This window comes from Hemicordylus capensis, chromosome 3 (genome assembly GCF_027244095.1).
Source record: "Hemicordylus capensis ecotype Gifberg chromosome 3, rHemCap1.1.pri, whole genome shotgun sequence".
NCBI classification, from domain to species: Eukaryota; Metazoa; Chordata; class Lepidosauria; order Squamata; family Cordylidae; genus Hemicordylus; species Hemicordylus capensis.
This window is the reverse complement of record NC_069659.1, coordinates 282,156,795-282,181,996: the sequence shown is the minus strand read 5'-3', so window position 1 is coordinate 282,181,996 and position 25,202 is coordinate 282,156,795. Positions and strand designations below refer to the sequence as shown.

General features: G+C 44.5%; 1 protein-coding gene across 5 annotated transcripts in view; it reads right to left on the bottom strand.

Moving 5' to 3' along the window:
* The window catches only part of SH3PXD2A (SH3 and PX domains 2A), a 439,126-nt gene that overhangs the window by 132,701 nt on the left and 281,223 nt on the right, over nt 1-25,202 (bottom strand). For 2 of the 5 annotated variants that reach the window (XM_053311873.1, XM_053311875.1), the window contains exon 7: nt 21,683-21,727. The exons of 2 other annotated variants lie outside the window; for them this stretch is intronic. In XM_053311873.1, the coding sequence (XP_053167848.1) occupies nt 21,683-21,727 (45 nt within the window). Of the gene's footprint in view, nt 1-15,439; nt 15,524-21,682; nt 21,728-25,202 lie in introns of those variants that run through there. One more of the 5 variants, XM_053311878.1, reaches the window with a different exon arrangement.

The window sequence follows — 25,202 nt, the reverse complement described above, 5'->3', positions numbered from 1 at the left end:
GCTTTGTCTCCCTAGCAGAACAGCTTGTAATCACTGGATGGCTGAAGTATCACAAACAGCCACATGACCCCAGGTTCAAAAGGAAGAATATTGTGGAGCAGCTCTTGCTGCCAACATACAAAGAGCTATCCTAGGGAGTTGTTTGTGCACATTTCTTTTTTCTTTTTTCTTTTTTTTTAATGTTCAGCAGAGTGTCATTCTCTGAGATTTCATTCAGTGGCTCCAATCTCAATAATGTAAGTGTGCCCCAGAACAGTTTGCCAGCTACACATAACAAAGTGTGTGTGTGTGTGTGTGTGTGTGTGTGTGTGTATATTGAGAAGAGACGGACAATCCCTAGTGTTTATCATAAGGAGAATGAAGATTAAGGCTAAAATCCCATGCATACTTAACTGCATCCCATTGCAGTTAGTGACACAATGCATACAGAGAACCACGTTATAAGTGTGCCAAATGCATTTGCCATGCAAGTTTGCCTTTCCACTCAGTTTAGGTGCAATACAGACATAGTTGTTTCTCAGCAGAAGTGCACAATCCACACACACACACACACACACACACACACACACACACACACACACACACACTCTCTTGAGGCTTTTGTTTTTGTGATTTTTTAAATCACATTTTTTCAAATGCTCACAATATTTTGCATTGGGGTTGTGCCTTCTAGCGTTTGAGGGATTTGGATTATTGCTCAATTTCACTTTAATTGCCAGGGAAACAACAATGAAATGCATTAATTAATGGTTTCAACCACTTGTTGCTGTTGCAACCAAGAGTTGAAGTAGATGACTCAATGCAGCTACTTAAAACTTACCATGTACTACTTCTAACCACCTAAGGAGGCATTCATCTGTACCCTCCAGCCACAAATTACACTCAATGGTCCATTCAGCTGCTTGAGGGGGAAAGAGCCAAGGACAGGACTAGGTAAAGGGGCATGGGTTTAACTTGCTGTTGAAGACACAGCCATATTCCTATGCATATCCCCATGGTGAACTTTGAAGCAGCTATATTCATCCATAGCTGCTACTACTTCTCCCTCCTTCCAAAGCTCTCAAGTGCAGCTTCATTTTGTTAGCCCTTTCAAAGACAACACATCATGGCCTTTTTTGCACAAAAAAGTGGAAATTCCAATTTGGTATCTGCAACAATGACACACTCCCACCCCGTTTACATGCAGGTGGGATCCGGCATTCTGTGGAATTTTCAGGAGGAGAATCCAAGAGTTCAATTGACCATGCTCTGCCCTCTAATGCAACCTTTTCATCATAAAAGATCCAACTTTTCACAATAAAGCTAGGTATTCTCTTGCATCACAATCCCAACGTGTAGCACAGTCTTTACTGTGAAGGAAGAGGAATAAGCGACAAGGTTCACACGGACAAGGAGAGGAGAGCTGGTCTTGTGGTAGCAAGCATGACTTGTCCCCACAGCTAAGCAGGGTCTGCCCTGGTTGCATATGAATGGAAGATTTGATGTGTGAGCACTGCAAGATATTCCCCTCAGGGGATGAAGCCACTCTGGGAAGAGCAGAAGATTTCAAGTTCCCTCCCTGGATTCTCCAAGATAGGGCTGAGAGAGATTCCTGCCTGCAACCTTCGAGAAGCCGCTGCCAGTCTGTGTAGACAATACTGAGCTAGATAGACCAATGGTCTGACTCAATATATGGCAGATTCCTATGTTCCAATGTTCCCAAAAAAGCAAGGCCTCTTCAACAGAAGATTTCTACAAGGCCGAGTGGGAGAGAGAGGAATAACCCAGCTAATTCAGTTCCCTGTATTGTAATGCGAGTTTACATATCCAAAAGCTACATACCCAAAACACAGTTTATATACTGGTTGGTCTCATGATAATCCATGTTATACAGAATCAAGGGCAAGAAGGCCAAAAGGGGGATACATAGGATACATATTAAGTTTAGTACAAACTAACCTCTCTCTTTTTGCATATTGAATGGTTGGATTTACCAGCAAAACCCAGATAGGGGTAAAATTAGTTGCATCCTCCAAATATAAGCAACCACTTAGGATCCCAATCGCAGGACTTATTTTTTGCCTTTTCTCCTTAAGAGACATTTCTTTTTGCTGCCCCATTCTTCCCAAGCTCAAAATCCTTTCCAGCTGTGATCATCTCCAATTCTTCAGAAGAAGTAGGCTTGGGGTGGTGGTGGGAGATCCTTCAACATTGCAGAGGGGAGAAAATATTCCTTTGCTTTGCTGACCTAATGCTGGCAAAGTGATCCTACTTTGCAAGAACCTTCTCCAAGAAGTTATCTAATTGATTCCATCTATCAAGAAATTGTATATTTGGAATGGGAAGTCTTTGAAGAGACTTAAATATACAGACTCACCTAAAACACTCCACTAATTGAGCATAAGATTTGGTTCCTTCTGACTTTTTACTAAGAAGATTTCCAAGAGACATTGGTGCTTAGATGCTCCCATTACTAACGTAAGAAGCAAGGAAAGTGAGACTGTGCATGTGCAATCACTGCATATGCACAATGCAATTACTGCAACAAGGGCCTAGCTATCCAAGGCAAAAAGTGTTCCTAGGGTTTCTCTTTCTAAAGCACAGGTGCTGGTGCTCAAGCCTGATACATTCTTTGACTTGAAAGAGATCTACCCCCAATTTCCAGAGGCAATTAGTTAGAGGGACTTACTCTGTACATGCTCAGTGGCACCTTTAAATGTCACAATGTCTAGGGCTCAATTCTCACATTGAAAATAGGTTAATTGGAGCCAGGGATCATTTTTAAAATGCTTATGGAACTGTGATTGAAGCAAAGTAAATGATATTCTTTGCCCTCCTTACAGGGCAAGAAACATCTTTCAACTGGTGCTTCCCTTATACTGTAAAAGCTAGTCACATTCATTCCAGCAGTGTGTCTTTTCCAGTGGTTGTTACAGGAACAATGCAAGAATACAATGGAGTAGGCGCACATTTCACATGGCCACTGGCAGGTCTGAAAGCTGGAAACATGTAGATAAGATGTTGGAGGCAGGTGTGCGTGGTCCTGGCAGGTACAAGGACTGAACCCACCCAAGTGAGTTTCCGGCTCTGGATTCCCGACATCCTCTGGCTAACTTGACACCTACATTTGAAGTTAGGCACCTAATGGCGCAGCTGGGAAATGACTTAACTAGCAAGCCAGAGGTATGGGAAACACCTATATCGGGCAGCAGCGATATAGGAAGATGCAGAAAGGCACCATCTCATATCGCACGGGAAATGGCAATGGTAAACTCCTCCTGTATTCTACCAAAAGACAGCCACAGCGCTCTGTGGTCGCCAGAAGTCAACACCAACCCAACAGCACACTTTACCTTTACTACATCTAATCCTTTCTTCACAGTTCGGTACAACTGAAATGTGACCAATGAAATAGCATGTCCCGGGTACCTGTTACACGTGGAGGCCACAACTGCCGAACAGGGTGGCATGGCTGCTCATTAGCATGAACCTTTCGGAACATATATGCCAGTGCTATATTGATTGTGCTAGTCAGTTTCTGGGCTCAATTCAGAAAGTGCCAGCACCAACTTCTAAAGTCCTAAATGATTTAGGTTCAGTCCACCTGAAGGAGTGCCTTCTCATATATGTTCCTGCCTGTTTTTTGGAGGCCCTCCTCTGGGTGCTGCTCCCCCCAGTGGTGCAATTAGTAGCTACCAGGGAGAGAAGTGCCCCCCACCCATCTACAGAATACCTTCCCAAGGAAAATTTGCCTGGTGACCTGTTTTAAGCACCAGCTACAGGCTTCTTCTTCCAGCAAGCATTTAATTTGTAATTTCTGGCTATCCTGGTTTCTGCTGACTCTGTATTGACTCACTGGCTGTTTGAGTGGGGTGTTTTTTTTAATTGTTAATACTCTGGTTGATTTTTTGTAAACTACTTTGAGGACATTGGTCAGCTGAGTGGCATATACATCTAATAGAATGAACAAACTGGGCCATGTCGCTGGATTCTAATGCTTTATGGAATAATACTTGGCCCCTCTTGAAGATCTGGATAATTTATATAGTTTTAAGATAGCAAGTCTATGTATTTGTGCAGCAAAACCACAGGGGAGGTAATGTGGGCATCATCTGTTAAAGGATTCAGTGCCCTGCCTAGTTAAATTACACTGTATATTTTGTCCTTGCATGTGGTTCCACTTCTGCTGCCATGACTGCTCTTCACATAACATCAGATTTTCTCTTCTCTACCATTTCATTTATTAAGTTTAGCTAATTCTCTATTTTAAATTCTGTAATTGCAACAGGTGTATTAGTACTATAGCTAGTTAGCCAGATGGACATAATTCACACACAGGAGCATCGGAAGCTGCCTTATACCGAGTCACACCATTGGTCCACCTAGCTCAGTATTGTCTACACAGACTGGCAGTGGCTTCTCCAAGGCTGCAGACAGGAGTCTCTCAGCCCTATCTGGAGATGCCAGGAAGGGAATTTGGAACCTTCTGCTCTTCCCAGAGCAGCCCCATCCCTTAAGGGGAATATCTTACAGTGCTCACACATGTAGCCTCCCATTCAAATCCAAACCAGGGCAGACCCTGCTTAGCAAGGGGGGAATTAATGCTTGCTTCCACAAGACCAGCTATCCTCCCCACACACTAATACATTCTTGTTCATGCAGTGTCTGGCTTTGCTTTATAAGACAGTACTTTGAAAATAGCTTGAGATTCCTTGTAGAAATCTCCCCCTCACCAAACACACACATAAGCTTACTTGATAGTTTCTCCCCCTACCACTTCCCATCCCTTTAGCTCTTCTGGTCTTAAACAAAACAGCCAGCCAAGAAAAAGCTGAGACAGAGGAAAGGGTGAAGTCAGATTCCTTTTCCACAATCACCTCCATTTCTTGGAAAACTGGTTCACACTCCAGAGTCTAATCAACTAGGTTACAGGCAGAAAAAGTTAAAGCAATGGTATTCCACACACAGATGTGTGAAACCACTTGGGAGAGAATCCAAGAAGCTGCCAGATGGAGTATCCCAACAGTTGGAGAGCACCTAAGTACTTTGGCATTTGACCCAATTCAGCTTGTGTAGCAAATGTGAATTCTTTCAGCTTGGTAAAGGCAGCTATGCTTCCAAGAGAAAGGAAGGAGAAAGACAAGGCAGGGATGAAGATAATGGAAGAATATTCCTAAAGGTAGCAGTGTGGCTTGCAGACATTTAGGAGATGGAAACTATTAGACCAGGTGTTTCATGTTAAACACACATTATATTGTTATGGAAAGAGCTGGTTTAGAATGCACACTTGCCAAGGTAACATGCAGTTCTCCCGGAGAACACTTGATCCAAGGGCCAAATTAACATCAAGTTAAAGAAAGTTAAGTAGCAGTCGCAGGGAGCCCGATCAGAATCAGGGCCACTGCACACAGAGAAGGGGGACTTAAGTTCTGTTTCATCATGATCCTGATGAAAATAATGTCCATGAATAAAAGCTTCCATTGGTGATAATGGAAGCTTCCCCTCTAGGGCCAGTAGTAGTTTCAAGGGCACAACTTTCATCAGGGCTATGGTGAGAAATAATTAAATACCCCCTGCCCATGCACTGTGGTCCTGAATAGCAGTCAGAGGGAGCCCACTTAAGTTATTGAAGACAAAAATGCAAGGCCAAACTTGTGATTTGGCCCTCAGATCATGTGCTCTCAGGACAGACCTACATGTTCTCGGCATGCATGCATCTCCAAATCAGCTTTTGCCACAATAATGTGAAAGTGGTGACAGATTAAAGGGGTGCTCAATTCCATTCTTTCATCTGACAGTTCTACCTTACAAATGCACCCCCGCAAAAGGCCATTTTCCACCAGCCAGGTTTATTTAAAGTTTTGGAGCTCAGCACTGTGTGAAGTTTCTTTCTTTCCTTTAAAACATTTATGCCCCACCCCTCCAGTACACTACTGCTTGGGGCAGCTCACAACATTAATACAAAGATACAATGTAAAATAAGACTAATAAAGTTAACCAAATTTAAGTTAAACACATTTTTAAAAACCAGGCTAACACCATATTTAAAATGGCATTTTTTTTAGAGTTCCAAATTAAAAGTTATTTTAAAAGCGAAAAACTAAGAACTATAAAAACTAAACCTACCAGATATAAACAGAGATTAAACATTTTAAAGCCTCTTTAAACAGATGTGTTTTCAATGAAAAAAATAAACAGTGAGGGAGGCATGGCGAAGCTCTTTGGGGAAGGCATTCCAAAGCCAAGGGGCCACAACCGAAAAGGCCCTGTCATAGTTCCTGCCAAACAGATCTCTGTCAGTGGCGAGGCCATGAGCAGGGCCTGAGAGGATGAGCGGAGGGCCCTGGCAGGTTCGTATAAGTGAATGTGGTCTGACAGGTACCCCAGCCCCAAGCCATGTAGAGCTTTAAAAGGTCAAGTCTAGCATATTTAAACTAGCCCGGAAGTGGACTGGTAACCAATTAAGCTGCCGCAGGATGGGTGTGACACCCATGAAGCGACTTGTGCCCATGAGCATCCATGTAACAGCATTCTAGACCAGCTGAAGTGTCTGAACTGTCTTCAAGGGTAGCCCCACATAGAGTGCAATGCAGCAGTCCAATCTGGATGTTAACAAAGCATGAGTGACTGAGGTCAGGTCCAACTTCTCCAGGTAGGGTTGCAGCTGGCATACCAGCCATAGCTGGTAAAAGGCACTTCTGCACACCTCCGCCACCTGTGCCTCCAAGGACAGTGTCAGTTGCAGAAACACCCCCAAGCTGTGGACTGTTTTTCAGAGGGAGCATGACCCCATCCAAGGCCAGATTTACCTCACTATTTGATCAGTTTTACCAATCCAGCACTTCAGTCTTATCTGGATTAAGTTTCAGCTGGTTTGTCCCCATCCAGTCCAGAACAGCCTCCAAGCCCCAGTTCGGAGCATCCACTGCCTCCCCGGTGTCTGCTGATTTAAAGGACAGGTAGAGCTGGGTGTCATCAGCATATTGATGGCACTGCAGTCCACACCCACCGACGACCTCTCCCAGAGCTTTAATGTAGATGTTAAACAGCATGGGGGACAGAATAGATCCCTGTGGCACCTCATAGGCCAAAGGCCAAGGAGTGGAGCAGGCATCCCCCAGCACCACCTTCTGAGTACAGCCCTCCAAGTAGGAGTGGAGCCACCATATATCCATGCCCCTAAGTCCCAACCCAGAGAGATGACTCAGAAGGATACCATGGTCGATGGTATCAAAATCCACTGAGAAGTCCAGAAGAATCAACAGAATCACATTTCCTATTGAAAAGGTTTAGGGTGTGGTATTTACAGGGGAACATTGATGAGTAAGGTAAAGGTTGAACACCTCTTCCCATCCACTGTAGTCCTCCACAACTGCTCCCTATTATTAGGGTAGCAAGTTAAATATGGGCCAATAGCCCCATTTCCCCCCTCCCTTTGGGTGTAGTTCCACCCAAAGTTGCGACACAGCAGAGAAGCAGAAAAACTACCAGATCAGAAACATCTCAGAACTGGCTTGAGGTTGGACAGGCAAGAATCAAGGAAGCTGCATTGTGTCAAGTCCAATCACTAGTCCTTCTAGCTCAGGATTGCTTAGCTGACTGGGAGGCGCTCTCCTGGCTTTCAGAGAGGGCTTTCCCCCAGCTCTATCTGGAGAGGCCAGGAATTGAGCATACAAGAGCTTCTGTATGAAAAGCAGGTGCTCTACCACTAAAGCAGGTTACCGCTCCCCGGGTTAATTTCCCCTACCATAATTTCAAATAATGCATAAACAAGCAAGTTGCTAGACAAATAATGCACATAGTACTTCAATGCATGTCTGAACTTTGCAGTGGAGAAGCTTCCTGGAGAGTGGTCATGTGTACACTCTAGAATTTTGTTTGAGTATTTGCACAAATGCCTCCATTTTAAGCAATTTCAAGGTGGGTGCAGTATTTCCTCTAGGGAGTATCACAGGGATTGCACACCAAAACTGTTAAAACTGTTTTTTAGACTGTCCATGTAGGAAGGGTAACCAAAACAAAAGCTGGTGGGTCCCAGTTTGCCAGGCTGATTTGGTGCATTGTCACTATATTGATCTAATGCACAAATGTGCAGTAGTTTTGTACTGCAGATGGAGCAGGTCCCAGGCAGCCAAATTTTGGACAAATATAAACCACATTGAAAGATTAATATGACTTTGTGTCCATCAAAAGCTTTGCATACAATAGTTTCCTCTTCACTGGTTACTGGTCTGCTTCTGGGCTAGATTTAAGATGCTGGTTTTGACCTTTAAAGCTCTACATGGCTTGGGGGCGGGGTACTTGTCGGACCACATTTGCCCATATGAACCTGCCAGGGCCCTCTGTTCATCATCTCAGGCCCTGATCATGTCCCCACCACTAACAGAGATCCAGGTGGTGGGGACTAGAGACAGGGTCTTTCCAGTTGTGGCCCCTCTGCTTTGGAACACCCTCCCTGAAGAGCTTCACCATGCTCCCTCCCTCAATGTTAAAAAAACCACACAATTTAAAACATCTGTTTAAAGAGGCTTTTTAATCTTTGGTTGCATCTGGTAGGTCCTTTAGTTTTTATAATTCTCAGTTTTAGCCTACTTTTGAGTAGGATTATGAGATCATCCGGCATTCTGTGTGTGTGTGTGTGTCTGTCCGTGTGCCCTCCTCTCCCCCAACTTCGCAATGCCTGAACCAATATGAACCAAACCGGGTACAGTTGTGGGGACACAGAGGGACACCTCAATGGCGTAGTTTGAGATGTCATCCACCCCGATCCAAGATAGTGAGCGCATAAACATTTGAGGTGCAAGAGATCGAACTTGTTTGAACCAAATTTAGTCCAGTTGTAGAGACTGTGAAAGGAAAGTAGGCCGATTAGTTCTAACTAGAATAACTTGTTAGCTTTTAAAATAGCTTTTAATTTGAAACTTAATACTGATTGTGGTTTTTAACCTGACTTTTAACTTGTTTACTTAATTTGGTTAATTTTATTGTACATTGTATCTATTTTATTGTTGTGAGCCGCCACGAGCAATAGTGTACTGGAGGCTTATCTCAGAGCTTATCCAGTGCATGGTTTTGACACACACATTAAGAAGGACAGTCACCAAAGTCCTGCTGCCTGGAGCTTCTCATCTTGATCAATCTGGCCAAGCATTTGCTCTGTCAGGTTTATAATCTGGACAACCTTTTAAAGCTACAAATTTCTGCAGCTTCTGTCTCAGGCACTCCAATAGATGCACACATTCCAACGGCCAAATGCTCAAAGTGCATGAGCTGCAAAATTTGCTCTCTCTTACATGTTAAAAGCCATAATTTGATACATGAAAGAGCTTCAAATTCTCTAAACCAAAATCTTCTCTAATGAGGCAAACATGGCCTCCAGGGTAAACCATGCATAATCTGAGGACACATCTTTGCCTCTCATTTTTTAGGCTGCTTTTCCCTTTTCATGAAAACTGGGCTGACTCCTGCAAATCTATTCCTTAGAGCATAAGTAAGGGCTTGCCTCTTCCAGGGAGATCCCTAGGACAACCCAGCCCTTGTTATGCTGATTTATCAGGCTAGGCTGATTACTACAAAATGCCTACCCACAGGAGCATGCTGTGGTGCCAACTGTAAATCCCAGGGCAGTTTTCAGGGCAAGAAAGCATGTTATGGAATGTGCAGGGATAGTATTTGGTACAAGAAGTTATTCAGCCATCAGCTCCTAATTGCTTTGAAACACTGGACTCACAGGAAGGCCAGCTGATATTACCATCTATCCAATTTTATTGTTATAATTCAACTGTTTCCAGATTAGTCTGGGATGCATATGTTTGAGTGGCATTTTACAAAGTACTTCAGATATGCATCAAGACATACAAGTTACAATTGGAGCTGAAATCGGCCCATGCTGCATTGGCAACACAGCTGGAGTGACTCTCCTTGACTTAAAGGCAGGGAGAGCCACTCCTGGTCTTGCTGCCAATGCAGCAGGGCCAATTGATCTCCCACCCAAACAGGGCTGCGCTGCCCCATTTAGGGGAGAGATCAGCCTGCGCAGCATTGACAGCGCGGCTGGAATGGCTCTCCCTGCCTTTAAGGCAGGGAGATTCGCTCCGGCCTGTGCTGCCCAATGCAGCGCAGAACGATCTCCCTTCCAAACAGGTTTCCATGGCCCCATTTGGGAGGCAGACTACGCCCCTGCATCTGATGTCAGATGCAGGGGGCGTAGCTAGCTGGACCCCTGTGTCTGACGTCAGATGTTGGGGGCATGGCCAGGGGGCCACGGCCACATACAGACCACCACCAGCCTCCCTATGCTGCTGCTTGCCGCTTCAGCTCCCGCAGCTGTTCAGTATATCATGGACCTAGTTTCGAAGCAGAGTCGAGAAGACACTTAGGGGCAATAGTGTCTACTTCCCTGGTAAGCTCCCTGTTCCAGGTCTCTACCAGAATCATGGGCAAAACCAACCCTAAAACCCTCCAGGGCCTATAGGATCCAACAGCCTTCTTGGGTGGACCATCCTAATAGGTCCTGCACCCCTGAAGGAGTGGGTTGTGGCCATGAAAACAATCTTAACCAGATGGTGGTCCATCCATGAAAATGGAGACACTCAAGGAGTCTCCACCCTGATCTGAGCAAAAGATCGAGGGTGTTATCAGCAGTCTATGTTGGCCCCATGACCAGTTGTGATAGGCCCATAGTGGTCATGGCTAGTATGAACTCATAGTTGTCATGGCCACTATGAACAAGCCAGCCCCAAAGTTAGCACTGAAGTCACCCACCACCAAAAGCTTGGGTAACTCCAACACCAGCAGCATGACCAGCTCCGTCAGCTCAGCTAGGGACTCCACTGGGCAACAGGGTGCTTGGTACACCAATAGAATCCCCAATCTATCCAGAGTTCCCAGGCTAAGATCCACACATGGAATATGGTCCAATTCTCTCACAGGGATCCTAGTAAGGGAGATGTTATTCTGATGGATCACAGCCACTTCACATACCCTACCTCCTTCCCCTAACCTGCTCAACCACTGAGTATCCAGTCGGGAGGAGGTGAGCCACTAGCCTCCCCCAACCAGGTCTCAATTATACAAGCCAAGTCGGCTCCTTCATCCATGATCAAATCATGGATTATTTCAGTCTTATTTTAAACTGACCTGGCATTGCAAAGGAGCAACGTCAGGTTCCAAGGGTGGTTGGAACTGCACACTGGGGCCTGAGAGCCGACAGGACAGCCGGAAGGGGAAACAGCTATTAAATTTCTGGTCTCCTTTCCTGTAACGGCCTGCTGACCTGACAATGCCAAATCTTCTATTCCCTACCACTACTGTAAGAGCTGCTCCTTCACCAACAGGTCTTTCTGAAACTCAATATCTCAGATCCTTCATAAGTTCTTTGGCCCTGACCAAACCCACAGAGAGGATTGCTTCAGGTGAAAAACCATAGAGACAGAGTTTCCTGACACAGTTCTCCCACCAGCTCGAGCAGTGCCTATCCAGTAACAACAAGGGAAGGAGACCAGAGGGCAATATGTTGATTCTTGCCCAGTTTATTATTATTATTAGATAGCAAGCTCTGGCATTTATCGTGATAACACCGGATTCCAATATCAGAGTGGCATTAGAAATACTTGGGGTGGCACCAAGTCTGTTTTATCAACCTTTATTGAGTGAATCAGTAAAGTTAATTGCTCTGTCCCTACAAATTAGGGTTGGCACTTAGCATCTAGATAAATTAGATACAGTCCTCTTATTTTGGTATATGATGTTTTCATTTTGTGAGCTACACAAGTGAGTTATCATTCAAGCCCCAATACTGGTTCTAAGCTGTTTTCCACCAACTATGGATTCTTTATTATTTTTTCAAACCACAGAGTTCTATTTGATTATTTAGCCAAAATCAGTCTTCCCACCTGCTGTCAAGAGTAGGGGTGTGCATGGTCCGGTGGGCCCCCGGTCCGGCACGAGGGGGACTGTTTCTTTAAGTGGGGGTGGTGGTGGTAGTACTTCCCCCCCCGCCACCACTCTTCCCCCTCCGGCGCCGGTCTGTTGAAAAATTTGTATTTCCCCCCCGTTGTCATTTGTATTAGGCTAAGCCTAATAGGCTTCAAAGAGCCGCGGCAGCGTCAGAGACGAGTGCGCACGCCGAGGAGGGCGCATGCGTACTGCTAGCGCTCGTCTCTTTTCAGCCTCTGCAAAGTTTAAAGCCTTTACAAAGTTTTTAGTAAAAACTAAACTTTAAACTTCTTACAAAGCTCGTCTCTTTGAAGCCTATTAGGCTTAGCCTAATACAAATGACGACTGGGGGGAAATACAAATTTTTCAACGGCCCACCGCCGGTGGGGGAAGAGCGGCGGGGGTGGGTAAGTACTACCACCCCCACCCCCCACTTAAAGAAACAGTCCCCCGCCCATCTGGACTGCCGGACCTCCGGACCAGTCCGGCGGTCTGTTCTATTGTGCCGGACCGAACCGTGCACACTCCTAGTCAAGAGCTGCTGGGGCTAGAGCTGAAAACGCTTTAAACAACAGACGACAGTTTGGAGTATCTCCCCAGGCAACACAGAAGTTCCCAAGTACCAGATCTTGGGACTTGTCTGTCCAGGCTGCCTGATGGTTCTTCCTAACAGAAAGGACTTCCCCATGTTGATTGGGACTTTGCCTAGACAAGGACAGTCTTTCACGGCTCTGGCCTGAGCTGACTTGCATCTTGATCTGTGGCTTATGAACATATGAAACTTCTGTATACCCACTTAAACTATTGGTCCAGTTACTTCTATATTGTCTTCACTGACCAGCAGCAACTCTCCAGAGACTTCTTCCAAGCCTCAGCTGGATATGCCAGATATTGAACCTGGAACCTTGTGCATGTGAAGCACATGCTCTGCTACTGAGCAATGACCCCTCCCTTTGAACCTCTTGGTGTCTGGTTCCCAGCACTAATTCAACAACTCTTTATGACTCAACCACAACACTTACACATCAGGCAAATTGACAACTGGACGCAGGAGCAGTAGGGCATTTTCCAGACTAGACCCTACAATGGGGTCAGGATATATCTCTGAAGTGTGCTTCTATGCTTCCTTCGACCTGACACTGCAGTCCCTACACAGACAGCAGGGTACTGTTCACATTTTTGATGCCTTGTTTCAAATTTAATTGCTGTGATATAGAGCTAGGACCTCGTATATCTGGCGTGAAAAAGTTGCCGTTTTTTCAGTTGTTAGTTGCTGCGAGATTGCTCCCCCTGCTGTTTACGTTTTGAATGTGACTTGCCCGAATGGAGGCATTTTGCTGCTGATGAGCAGCTAGTCTGGAAAGTGCGTACGAACACAATTATTAATTAGTATAATTAGAAAAGAAAGGGCTGAATTATTCATGGCAGGGTGCATTTGCCTAGTTAGCTAACTTTTGCTTAAACACATACACTTTTGTCCCCCAAGGTTGCCTCCCATTATTAAAAATAGACTCTTGAAAGTTTTGGCACCCAAAAGTGAACTGTAATAAATTCATTTTCAACACACACACACCACTTCCAAGCCTTATCATATGTCTTATCAAGTATGAAGGGCTCACTCACAGCTATGAACTGCAAGCAGTTAAAGTATCATCACTCTTCCCTTGAAATTAAACACAGTAAGAAGTAGGATGAACAGTCAATATTAACAAGTCAGAATATTCAAGCCAAAACACAAATGTAAGATGCTTCCATGCCATCTTAGTGAATGCTAATTTCTGCAATAGTAGCACAAGCGTGTGTCAGGCAAGTACTTATCAGACTATGAATTGTACAGATAAAGTGCTGGTGGAGTCGCTGGAATTAATAAATGGAAGCCACGATCATAGCTATTATCTTCAAAGTATTAAAAGAACTGTCACATCTTACTTCATTGTCATGAGCCTTTAGTGGAGGATAACCTTTGAAGTGCCCATTGCTGCTTAACTATCAGTTCACCTCTAAGTGTTGTCATTCCCAAACTCTCTAAAAACAACAAAAAAGGGCAGGCTTGGAAAGGAAACACACTAGTTCTGAGCCTATTCTAAGTTTGGAAGAGCAAGCAAGCACAAGTTTACAAGAGGAAATGGAGTCATTCCAATAGTATTATTGCACACAGTGCTCAAGTCAAACAGCAGATCAGTGTGTCCTCAACTAAGGAACAACCCCAAGCCACAATTTGCTAAACATATTCCTGTAACTGTAATTCAATTCAGAAAAGTAGATTAAACAAAACAGAGCTGGTTGCATTTGATGCCTTAACAAACGTGCACCTAAAAACTGGAACCCATTGCTGTGCCAAGTTTTATACAAATCTAGATACTGCAACCAGAACAAATTTTCTAGATCCTCCCCCCACCCAAAGTACAAAATATTTTGGAGGGACCAGATGGGCAGGAGACTAGTAAAGGAGATAGAAGTGGGACTTTGGAAGGAGATAGTACAGTAAATATAATAGGGCTAGGACAAGGAGTGTCTGTCAGACATACCAGAGTTTTTCACCCATTCAGATTAAGGTTTGCAAGTCAGATGTTGTGAGTTCCCAGCAGGCTGGGGACAAATCAGCTCTCTTAAATAAGTTAAGCTAACCACACACGAAAACTCCTTTTCAGGACCTCTTTCAGTTCCCAGGACTCTAATTACCAGGGGCGTAGCAAGGTTGGAGTGGGCCCAGAGACAAGATTTTAAAATGCCCCCCCCCCCAAAGTCCAGGGCCTCCGCACACCCCAGGCCCCCAAGGATTTAAGTCTGATATTCCAAAATAAGTATGCTGCCTGCAAATACATTTCACTGAATACACACACACACGTCACAATATACAGTGATATACATTGAGTACTATACATTTGTATTACTTTTAATGCCTAGAACACACTAGAAAGATGAATTATTAGAATGGGCCCCTCGCTGCTGATTAGCAAAGGAGACTTTCAACCATGCAGGGTGAACCTATGTTTGTTTTCCCAGAATTCTGAACAAATTCAGTAAAGTTTGATTGCAGGAGGTTTTTCACAGGAGGCTTTTAAAGCCCTTTAAGACACATCTCCTCTGGAATGGAGGTGCTGCATTCACATGTTGGCCAGATTTACCCTGAAATCCCTGCAAGTTATTGGGGAGCAGTTCACACACAAGAAAAATAAAATAAAAGCACCACACATGCTTCACAGTTCTCACTCAGACCTTCTGGGTTGCAAAACAACTTGAATATAAGTGCATTTATAAATGAATGAATGAATAAATAAAATTAATAAAATACTGTTCCAGAAGTTTTTGCAATTTTCTGCCATGAAACAAGCCACTTATAGGACTTTTTAGATAGTTTTTTTTAAGTCAGCAAATTTTCCAAGCTGTTTCAAAATAAATATTCAGAGACTTCTCAGTCCCTCCCCCCCCCATATCCAAGCCCTATGGCAAGCAGATCCCTATATATGTGGGGGGGGGGGGCGGCGGGAAAGGTAACCACAAAAAGGAGTTCACACTCTACCTGGCAAATGCTGGTCTGGGTTAAGTAGGGCAGCAAGGAGTCTTCTGCTGCAGAGAGCAGTGCTGGCCACTCTGGCTACCTCCTCCTTCCTGGCTGGCTTGGGCGCTACTCGAGTTCAGGCTTCACTGCGGCCTACACGGAGGCCTCCGTGGAAGCCCCGCCCACCCGCCGATCAGCTGAGAGGCGGGAGAAAAGGAGCTCTTTGCAGCTTGCCTGCTGCTTCGATTGCGGGCCAGCAGAACAAGCAGGAGAGACGGCGAAGAGGGCAAGTGGCTGAGAGGCTATGGGGCTGGGCAGGGGGCAATGGGGAGTCACATGAGGTGCCTCTGGGGTGCCCCTCCAGGCAGTGGGGCCCCCAGACAACTGTCTCCCCTTGCCCTATCATTGTTACGCGCCTGCTAATTACCATTGTCCACAGACATTTTCAAATCTCAAAATAAGTCATGAGCACTAGCAACTTGTTTTTAAAAGTAGCAATTTAAAGGAGGGCCACACTGAGGAAGTCCAGATATGGAATGAACAGATGGTTTTTGCATTAGCACCTTGAAGTTTAGTGTCTAAGGCTAAGATTCCAAACTTTTTAAGGCCTTGTTTACTGTTGGATGGGGTTAGATTCCTCTCCAACTCCACATCCTTCCATGACTGCAGCTCCTTCAGCATTCTCCTTTATTTATTGAAATTAGGGGGAGAAATCATGTCCAGATCTGGCTGCAGTCCTTGGCTGTTCAGAGCTCATATGTGTAATCTGACCCAGACATACTATATGGAGTCTTCCATGGTCCTAGCCTATTTATGAGTGTCCAGAAGTATCTCTCTTATCCAAGGCCATATTGCATGCAGCTATGTAAAGCTACTTGGGTCTGTACAGCATTATTTGGAATTTGTAAGTGAAAGCATACTTCTTGACACTGGGGAATGTGCAATCATGAAAACTAAAGTCTGGCTCTCTCGCTCTCTCTGGGTATGGTAGGATTAATCATGTAATGCAGCTGAATTAAATTTCGGTCCATGCAATATATGGATTCCTCCCTTTCCCCCTCACCACATCTCAACTTTGGCAATGATAAAATTGGTAATAAACACTAGGAGATTCTCTTCATTCTTCTATTAGGAGGATGGAAAAATAGCTACATAAATGTTGCTAAATAAAATTTGGCACCTTGAAATATTCTTAACTCTGCCCTCAGAAATGTATAATGGCCATCAGGAAGATTGTCCTCTTTTTGTATTATGGAAATGGAGTAGCTGGCTATGTTGAAGAATAAAGACATGGAATTGTGCAATATGTTCAACATTTCTTAGAAGATATTCAATCCTATTTTTCAAGGGCATTGTGCAACTAGTTATGACACACTGCTAGAATTAATCAAGATTTGTGAAATATTATTTTTAAGCTAAGTTCCTTTCATATCAGGTTTTTTTCCATATTGAATTCTATCTATCCATTTGAGAGAGAGAGAGAGAGAGAGAGAGAGAGAGAGAGAGAGAGAGAGAGAGAGATTAAGTCCTTAGATACACTTTCAATTGTGAAAAGTCATTCTCATTTTGTTACTTATTTTGTTGTAAATTTTGTTTATCAAGAGGTATTGTTTAGGATTTTGTGAGGGAACCATAGCTGGCTTTGTATATTTGGGCATGTTCCCAAAACATAGGAGAAGTCCTGACCCCAGCACACTCACTCACTCACGCAGTGGATCATTCATGGTTACAATATTGGTCTCAAGAGGCGTACAACTGTAAGTATGATGGCCAGCATATCCCGGATCAGCAGACTTGGGCACCTGAGTGACCCACCAGGGTGTGTGTGAGTGAGTGATATATAGGGGAGGGAATCCCAGCATGCTTTGGGAGGTTTATACAAATACAGTCATATTTGGATGTTATTAAAGATTACAAGATAACAACATTTCTTTGTAAGTCAAGACATTTTACCATTATCATAACCTGAAATCCATGTCTAATGAAACATTCCCCTTATAAAGGCAGCTACCAGGTTATAGCCTTTGTAGGAGGGCATATCTAGGCAATACTATAACCCTGTGGAAAGCTTTATTTGCCAATATCCAGTGGAATGCTTCAGAGACCAAATATCTTCGAATTAGAGCTGATAGGGACTTAAAATAAGATGGTGGAAATCAAGGGCGTAGCTAGGGGTGAGGGGGCCCGTGTTCTCCCCTCACTTTGGTGGCCCCTCAGAGTGACGGAGATACCGGTAATGAAGAAAATAGGTAGGGATGGAGCTAAGGGGGCCCTTCTTCTTTGAACCCTTTCATTCAATTATAGCTACACCCCTGGTGGAAATCATAAATAATATTTTTAAAAGTTAAGTAGTATACTGAACAGTGGTCCAGACTTCATTTATCTTGGGTAGGAAGGGTTTGGGCAGTTTAAACATGAATATCCTTTCTAACATCCTATTTCTGCTGAACATTATCCCTCTTTTGTAAGCAAGGCTCTCTTAAAGAAATGGCAAAACTGTTTTTAGATTTATTATGGTAGGTTAAGCACCACAGAGTGTTCTCATCTGCATCAGTTGGAACTCCACTAGAAGGTATTGTTACCTTTTCTAGCTTAGCTTGTATTACTAAGTAAAAGGTAAAGACCTTTTCGTTCACCCAGGCTTTTAAAATTCTGATTCTCAGATTTGATTCAATTTTTAACTAATTTTAAAATGAGTTTTTAAGCTGCTTTGGATTGTATTTTCTTTTCACCTTTTTGGGGTCAGTTATGATTTAATGAGGAGATTCTCACAGTCCACCAAGAATGGGCTAAGGGAGCCTAGCCCACCTTTGGAGGATCGTGTGCTGCCATGGGAGCCACGCAGCTCCCTGCAGCAAACCCTCCTATTTCCCCCTCCCCTTAGACGAGGTTAGCGGAGTGAGTGCTCTGCTAACCCCGTCTACTTGATCGTGTATTGCTGCGCCGCGACAACACATGAGAAGACCCCCGCCAGGAGGCTGAAAAAAGCCTCCCAGCCCTGAGAGTCTCTTGAGGATGCCCTGTGTACTCACCTGGCGTATCCTGGAACTTCCGGGGGCCATGCGGCCCCCTGATCCCTGCAGCCCCCACCGGCTCCGTGATGGAGCCAGCAGTCATGTGGGCGGTTGATTTGGCTGCCCAGGGCTGCAGGAGTGATCATCTGTGGGGAGAGCAGGCTAAGCTCTCTCTCTCCGCAAAACCCATTCAGGCGAGTCTCACTGATCATGAAAGTCGCCTCAATATGTTATGTTTTTATTGTATGTTTTAATCCTCTGTTGCAAGCTGCCCAGAGAATTTGTTATGGGTTGACTAACAAAGTTTATTATTATTAATTATTATTTCTTGTTTACACAGTCAGACAGGTGTTATTGACTGGTTTGTTTTATCCAGACATCGAGTCCTTCCCAAGGACCTGGGATGCCAGAATTTTATTGTCAATTGTTATAGATATCGTCGCAGAATATAGGCTGTTCCCAGTAAAGCTGCTTTTTGTAATTGGCTGATGGTGATTTCTGTGGCCCCTATGGTGTTGAGGTGCTCTTCAAGGTCTTTTGGAACTGCACCCAGGGCGCCAATTACCACCAGTGGTGTATCGGGGGGAAATGGCGCCCAGGGCTGGCCAGCCCTGAAATGGCGCCCCCCCCGCCGCCCCCTCGGGCCCCACATACCTGGTGGCGGCGCGGTGCCCCCCAGGCGACAGATCGCCGGCGGTGGCGGCGATTCGGCGGTATGCGTGCGGCGGCGTTGGTGATGGACTGTAGCGGGCCGAGCGGCGGCGCGGCGGATCGCCCGCCGAGGACTACTGCAGAGCGGCGCCGAGCCTGCAGTAATCCTCGGCGGGTGATCCGCCGCGCCGCCGCTCGGCCCGCTACAGGCCATGCCAACGCAGCGGGCGACCCGCCGCGCCGCCACTCGGCCCGCTACAGGCCATGGCCAATGCCGCGGGCGACCCGCCGTGCCGCTCCCTGGCCCACCACCGCCAAATTGCCGCCGTACGCCCGCCGCCACACTCGGCAGGCGATCCAGGGGGTGCGGGGGGGAAGCCACTTTTTGCCACCCCCCACGTGACCCGCCGGGGTGGCGCCCGGGGCACGTGCCCCCCTGCCCCCCTATAGTTACGCCCCTGATTACCACTGGGATTATTTTGGTCTTTTTCTGCCACAGCCTTTCGATTTCAATTTGTAGATCTTTGTATTTTGTGATTTTTTCTATTTCTTTTTCTTCTATTCTGCTATCCCCTGGTATTGCTATGTCGATTATTTTCATTGTTTTTCTTTCTTCTCGACTACAGTTATATCTGGTGTAGTGTGGCAGATGTTTGTCTGTTTGTAGTCGGAAGTCCCATAATATTTTTACATCTTCATTTTCTACCACTTTTTCCATTTTATGGTCCCACCAATTTTTGGCTACAGGTAGCTTGTATTTTTTGCACATGTTCCAGTGTATCATCCCTGCTACCTTGTCATGCCTTTGTTTGTAGTCAGTCTGTGTGATCTTTTTACAACAGCTGATTAGGTGGTCCACTGTTTCACCTGCTTCTTTACAAAGGCAGCACTTGCTGTTTGTGGTGGATTTTTTGACTTTTGCTCTTATTGCATTTGTTCTTAGTGCCTGTTCTTGTGCAGCCAGTATTAAACCCTCTGTTTCTTTCTTCAAGTTGCCATTCTTAAGCCATTGCCAGGTCTTGGTGATGTCTGATTTTCCACTTATATAGTGCAAATATTGACCATGCAGTGGCTTATTTTTCCATTGTTCTGCTTGGTTCTTGACTTGTTCTTTCTTGTAGGCCTGGTTTCTTTCATTGGTGTTGAATAGTTTTGCATTATTGACCATTTGAAGTGCATCTTCTTCACTGTCCTTTATATATTATTCAGGCCTCTTTTCTCCTCCTCTACTGTTCGATGGACTTGCAGCATTCCTCTTCCACCTGAGCTGCGAGGGAGATATAGCCTATCTACATCACTGCGGGGGTGCAGAGCATGATTGATGGTCATGATTTTCCTGGTCTTACGATCCAGCGTCTCTAGCTCTGCCTGGGTCCAGTCTATTATTCCTGCAGTGTATCTGATAACAGGTATAGCCCAGGTGTTTATGGCTTGTATGGTGTTCCCGCCATTGAGTTTGGACTTGAGGATTTTTTGAACTCTCCTGCTGTATTCACTTCCCATTTTTCTTTTAACTTCAGTGTGTGCGATGTTATCAGCCTGGAGAATGCCCAGGTATTTGTCATGTTCTTTCTCTTCTAGGTTCTTGATCTTGCTTCCATTGGGCAGTTCCATTGGGCAGTTCTATTCCTTCTGTTTTTGTTATTTTCCCTCTGTTCATTATTAATGCAGCACACTTGTCTAGTTTAAACTCCATTGCTATATCGCTACTGAATATACGGACAGTGTTTAGCAGTGATTATTTATTATTATTATTATTATTATTATTAAAGTGTACAGGTTAGCAGCAACTTCGGACTAGATTGCTCATACAAGATTCTCACAGCTAGAACAAGGAGTTATATATTCTCCTTAAGACACTATTAACATTCTTGGCCAACTCAGAAAACGACACAGCCCTAACACCTACCTGGTGATGATATAATTTGAATTTATAGTAGGAAGATATCACATATCTTCCCAAGGAAAAGCAGAATTCCAAGGAGAAGCACAATTGATTTTGAGCAATTAAAAGGACAGAACAGTATGACTATGAAGAAAGGTTGAAAAAAGGTTTTAAAAAGAGCATGTTTAGCCTGGACATAACATTTAAGGCGGTGGGGGGCGGTGGGATGGAACATGACAACACTCTCCAAATACCTGGAGAACTGCCACATAGAAAAGACAAAGACTTGCTCTCTGCTGCCCAAGGGGACAGGGGCAGAACTAGATTTAAAGGACTGAAGTTATGGAACAGATTTCAGGTAACAATGAGGAGAAATGTCCTAATGGTAAGAACAGTTCAGTTCTACAATGCAACCAGTTACCTAGGAGATAGCTAGTGGTCTTCAAGCAGAGAGCCATCTGTTGGAGAATGGGATTCTCTAGTTCTGGATTTCCTGCCATGAGCTAGGCTTGGAATAGATGGTCTACAACTCAGCTTCTGCTACAAGTTCCATAATAGGGATGGCTAGACCTGTTTGTCTCATCATAAGTTTGCCCAGTGAGGTGGTCTGTTACCATTGCTTTCCCAACCTCAACAGCAGCTCTCACCCAAGTTCTTTAAAATTTCCTTCCAGAGAGCAAGCAACAGAGTGGACACACAGAAATAATGCAGTACCTGCAAAAGCCTTCTTTGGAGAATCAGATAAGCTGGACATCCAAACTTCAGAGTCCAAGAAAAGCAGCAGCAGAGAAATAAGAAAAGCAGAAGAAGCATTAGACACACAGAAAAGTAGTTTCACAGCTTCAATTCCAAGTTTGCTTTTCAAAATGTTATTTAAAGTGCACATACACACTCACACTATTTCCATAAGCCTCACAGTAAGGAAATATTGAGAGGTTGATAACGCAGAATCTTAAAAGGACACAAAAAGTTGTTCAATGGGTTTTGTAAACAGAAAGACGCCAAGGTTACAGAAGTATTTCACATTGGTCTAACACACAGACATGATTCACAAGACACTGTCCCCCAGCACATAGGGAGCGAGTTAATCTAGTCAAATTTCAGTTCTGCTTATGACAGTGCCATCATTTTATTCATTCAATCAATTTTTATATCACACTTCCTAAAGTGACTCAGGGTGGTTTACATTCAAATCAAAAACCATTTAAGATCAGATTAAAAACTGAAACTATATATCATTAAAAGACAGGCTGAAAAGATGGGTCTGTAAGGCTCTCCTGAAGGCCCCCAAGGAAGATAATCCTATTGTATCCATGGGGAGTGTGTTCTACAACCAGGGCCGCTACGAGCGGGTTCGGGCCCTTGTGAAATTTTTTTTGGTCCCCTGCCACGAGAGACCCACCGCCACGTCCCCCTACTACTGCCGCCGCCAACACCACCAAACTTTAAAATAATTCTAGCCGCCGTGTGCGTGGCCGGGGAGTGGGGTGTGTGTGAGCCGAGCATCCCCCTGTGGTGGCAGGCAGAGTGGCCCTTGAACCTGACCATCAGGCCCAGCGGCCCTTGAGAATTGTGAGGTGCTCCAGTGCGCCTGCGCAGTTTGAATCAAGTGTCAACACTCGATTCAAACTGCGCAGGTGCACTAGAGCACATCACAGTTCTCAAGGGGTGCTGGGCGAGATGGTCAGGCTCCTGCTCTGTCTGCTGCTGCCACAGGGGGGTGCTCAGCTCACCCTCTACCCCGGCCACACAAATGGCGGCTAAGATTATTTTTAAAATCAGTGGTCCAGCCTCATGGCATCAGGGCAGGCACGGGTGACACCAAGAGGCAAGACAAAAACATATGCAACATAGCTGGGGCCTGGGGCCCCTTCCAGAATCGGTAATTTGTATTGGTTTGCCCCCCCCCTTCTGCCCTGTCCACAGCCTATGGGCAACAACTGAGAAGTCTCTATCCCAGGTCATCACCAGATGAACCAGTGGCATCTGAAAATTGACGCCTCCTGATGAACTCAATGAACGGTGGGGATCTGGTAGAGAAAGGTGCTCTCTCAGGTAACCCAAACCTAAGCCATTCAGAGCTTTAAAGATAATAACCAGCACTTTGTCCTTTGCCCGGAAACATATCAGCAGCCAGTGCAACAATTTACGAACAGACATAAGGGGTCTCTCTGGGATACTGCAGAGACCAAAATGAAGTTTCTGAACTATGTACAAAGACAGCCACACATAGAGCGCATTGCAATAGTCCAACCTGGAAGTTACCAGTTGCTGTACCATCATTTTAAAAGGTCATCCTCAAGAAATGTGTGTGGTTGTTGAATTAATTGCAGCTGGTCAAAAGTGCTCCTGGCCACAGCTTCAACCTGAGGCACCAAGGCAAGACCCGGGTCAAAGAGCACTCCCAAGCTACGTGAAATGCTTCACTTGATAATATAAGTGCTTCACTAGAAGTCATCACAAGAATATAGCTGGATCACTTCAGTCTACTCCATCACGAGCCAGAAGCATAACTGTCACCCTATTAATGGAACTGCAGATGATTTAAACACAAATTACCAACTAAAAATTATTGCATATTTACCAAGACCTCTATTTAAGTATGTTTGAGTTATTAAAGTGTTAACATTTTATTATAACTCCAAGTTAGGCTCTTACTCATTGAAAGAAGGAAAGATCATCTTTAATATTTCCCCCCATTATATCAGCCTATCAGAAACACAATAGCCTCAAAAAGAAAGCCAAACAACAACCAAACACATGGTGAACTCTTCTCAGCCATATATTTTAATTAACTAATGTTTTCATTGATTATTAAAGCTTGCAAACCTAGCTAAAAGGTTCGTTATATGAGCTGACCCTTCACTCAAATTTAAGACTGGAAGCAGGGAAAATATGTTGGCTCAGGAGACAGACAAAAATTAAAGTGGCTGTAGCTCCATGTTGAAGCACCTGCATTGTACCTACAAGGAGAGTCTATCCTTGGCATCTCCAGGTAGGACTGGGAAAGACCCATTCCAAAACCCTGGAGAGCCACTACCAATGGTCTAAGCCAGTTTTATAGGAGACACGCAGGGAATGAATGGTGCATATATTACAATTCAAATATCTTTAGTGAGGGGTGAGGGGGGAAGACCAATTCTATATCATACGCCATAAATTACTGGAAGTTCAAGTGAGCCACATCTTGCACAATTAAAAACACACCAAGAAAAATCACCTTAATATACAATATTAATATTGTTTATTAATCTTGTACTGTTAGAAGAGCAGGCATACTATATCTAAAAAACAGCAAACCACCATTAAAGCATAAGTAGATAGAGCTTTGTTCAAAAATAAAGCTTCTTAACCACATGGCGAAAATCAGGTGTGTGTGTCCTGACCCTCCAGTGAGAGGATGTTCCACAATCAAAAAGGCCATGATCCAGTTCATTGCCAACTACACCTCAGATGGTGGCAGGATGCAAAGCAGAGACCCTCCCAAAGATCTCAATATTCAGGCAAGTCTTTAGGACCAGGGTACCTAAATGGTTTAGGAACAACTGGTACCTTTAGTTTCACCTAGAAATAAAATTAGGAGTCAGGGTAGGTATAGTAATAGTCAAGGGCCCAAGGTATTTTGAGTTCGATAATGAAAGGTACTGGCTTGGCATATCCTATACTCCAAGTGTCTCTGGCTGATGGTATTCAGTGGTGACAAGATCTTCTGCACATACCCATGGACATTATTTTAGATGTTCCAGAGCAGAGCCCTGGAAATCAAAGCAGACACAGGCTAAAGCTTTGCCATGAGGCTTTTATTTTAGAAGGAGTTCATGCATGGCAGTTGGAGGGGAAAAAAACTTGCATACTGTTTCTTGCTATTGAGGTTTTTCTGGATAAAGAAAAACAGGAGGTGATAGTATAATGAAATAAAGCCACAAAATAATTCCATCCAGGGAAAATACTTCAGAACTCCCCAACTACCCCAAACAGAGTTTGCACTGATCATGCCAAACCAATATTAAAAGAGCCAAGAAGAGGCAATGATGAAAAAATATCTGGAATAAGAAAATGCCTAGAGCATATATGGTTCTATTGGAACCATATGCTCGTGCAGTGGCACAAGATAGTTAGAGTGTTGTTGGTTTTTTTTTTTGCTTTGTTTAAAGTACACAACTGACCTACTCAGGGAGGGGGGTTGAGGTTGAGATTTCATCTTTGAAGTGTATTTTGCCAAACAGCTGAAGTG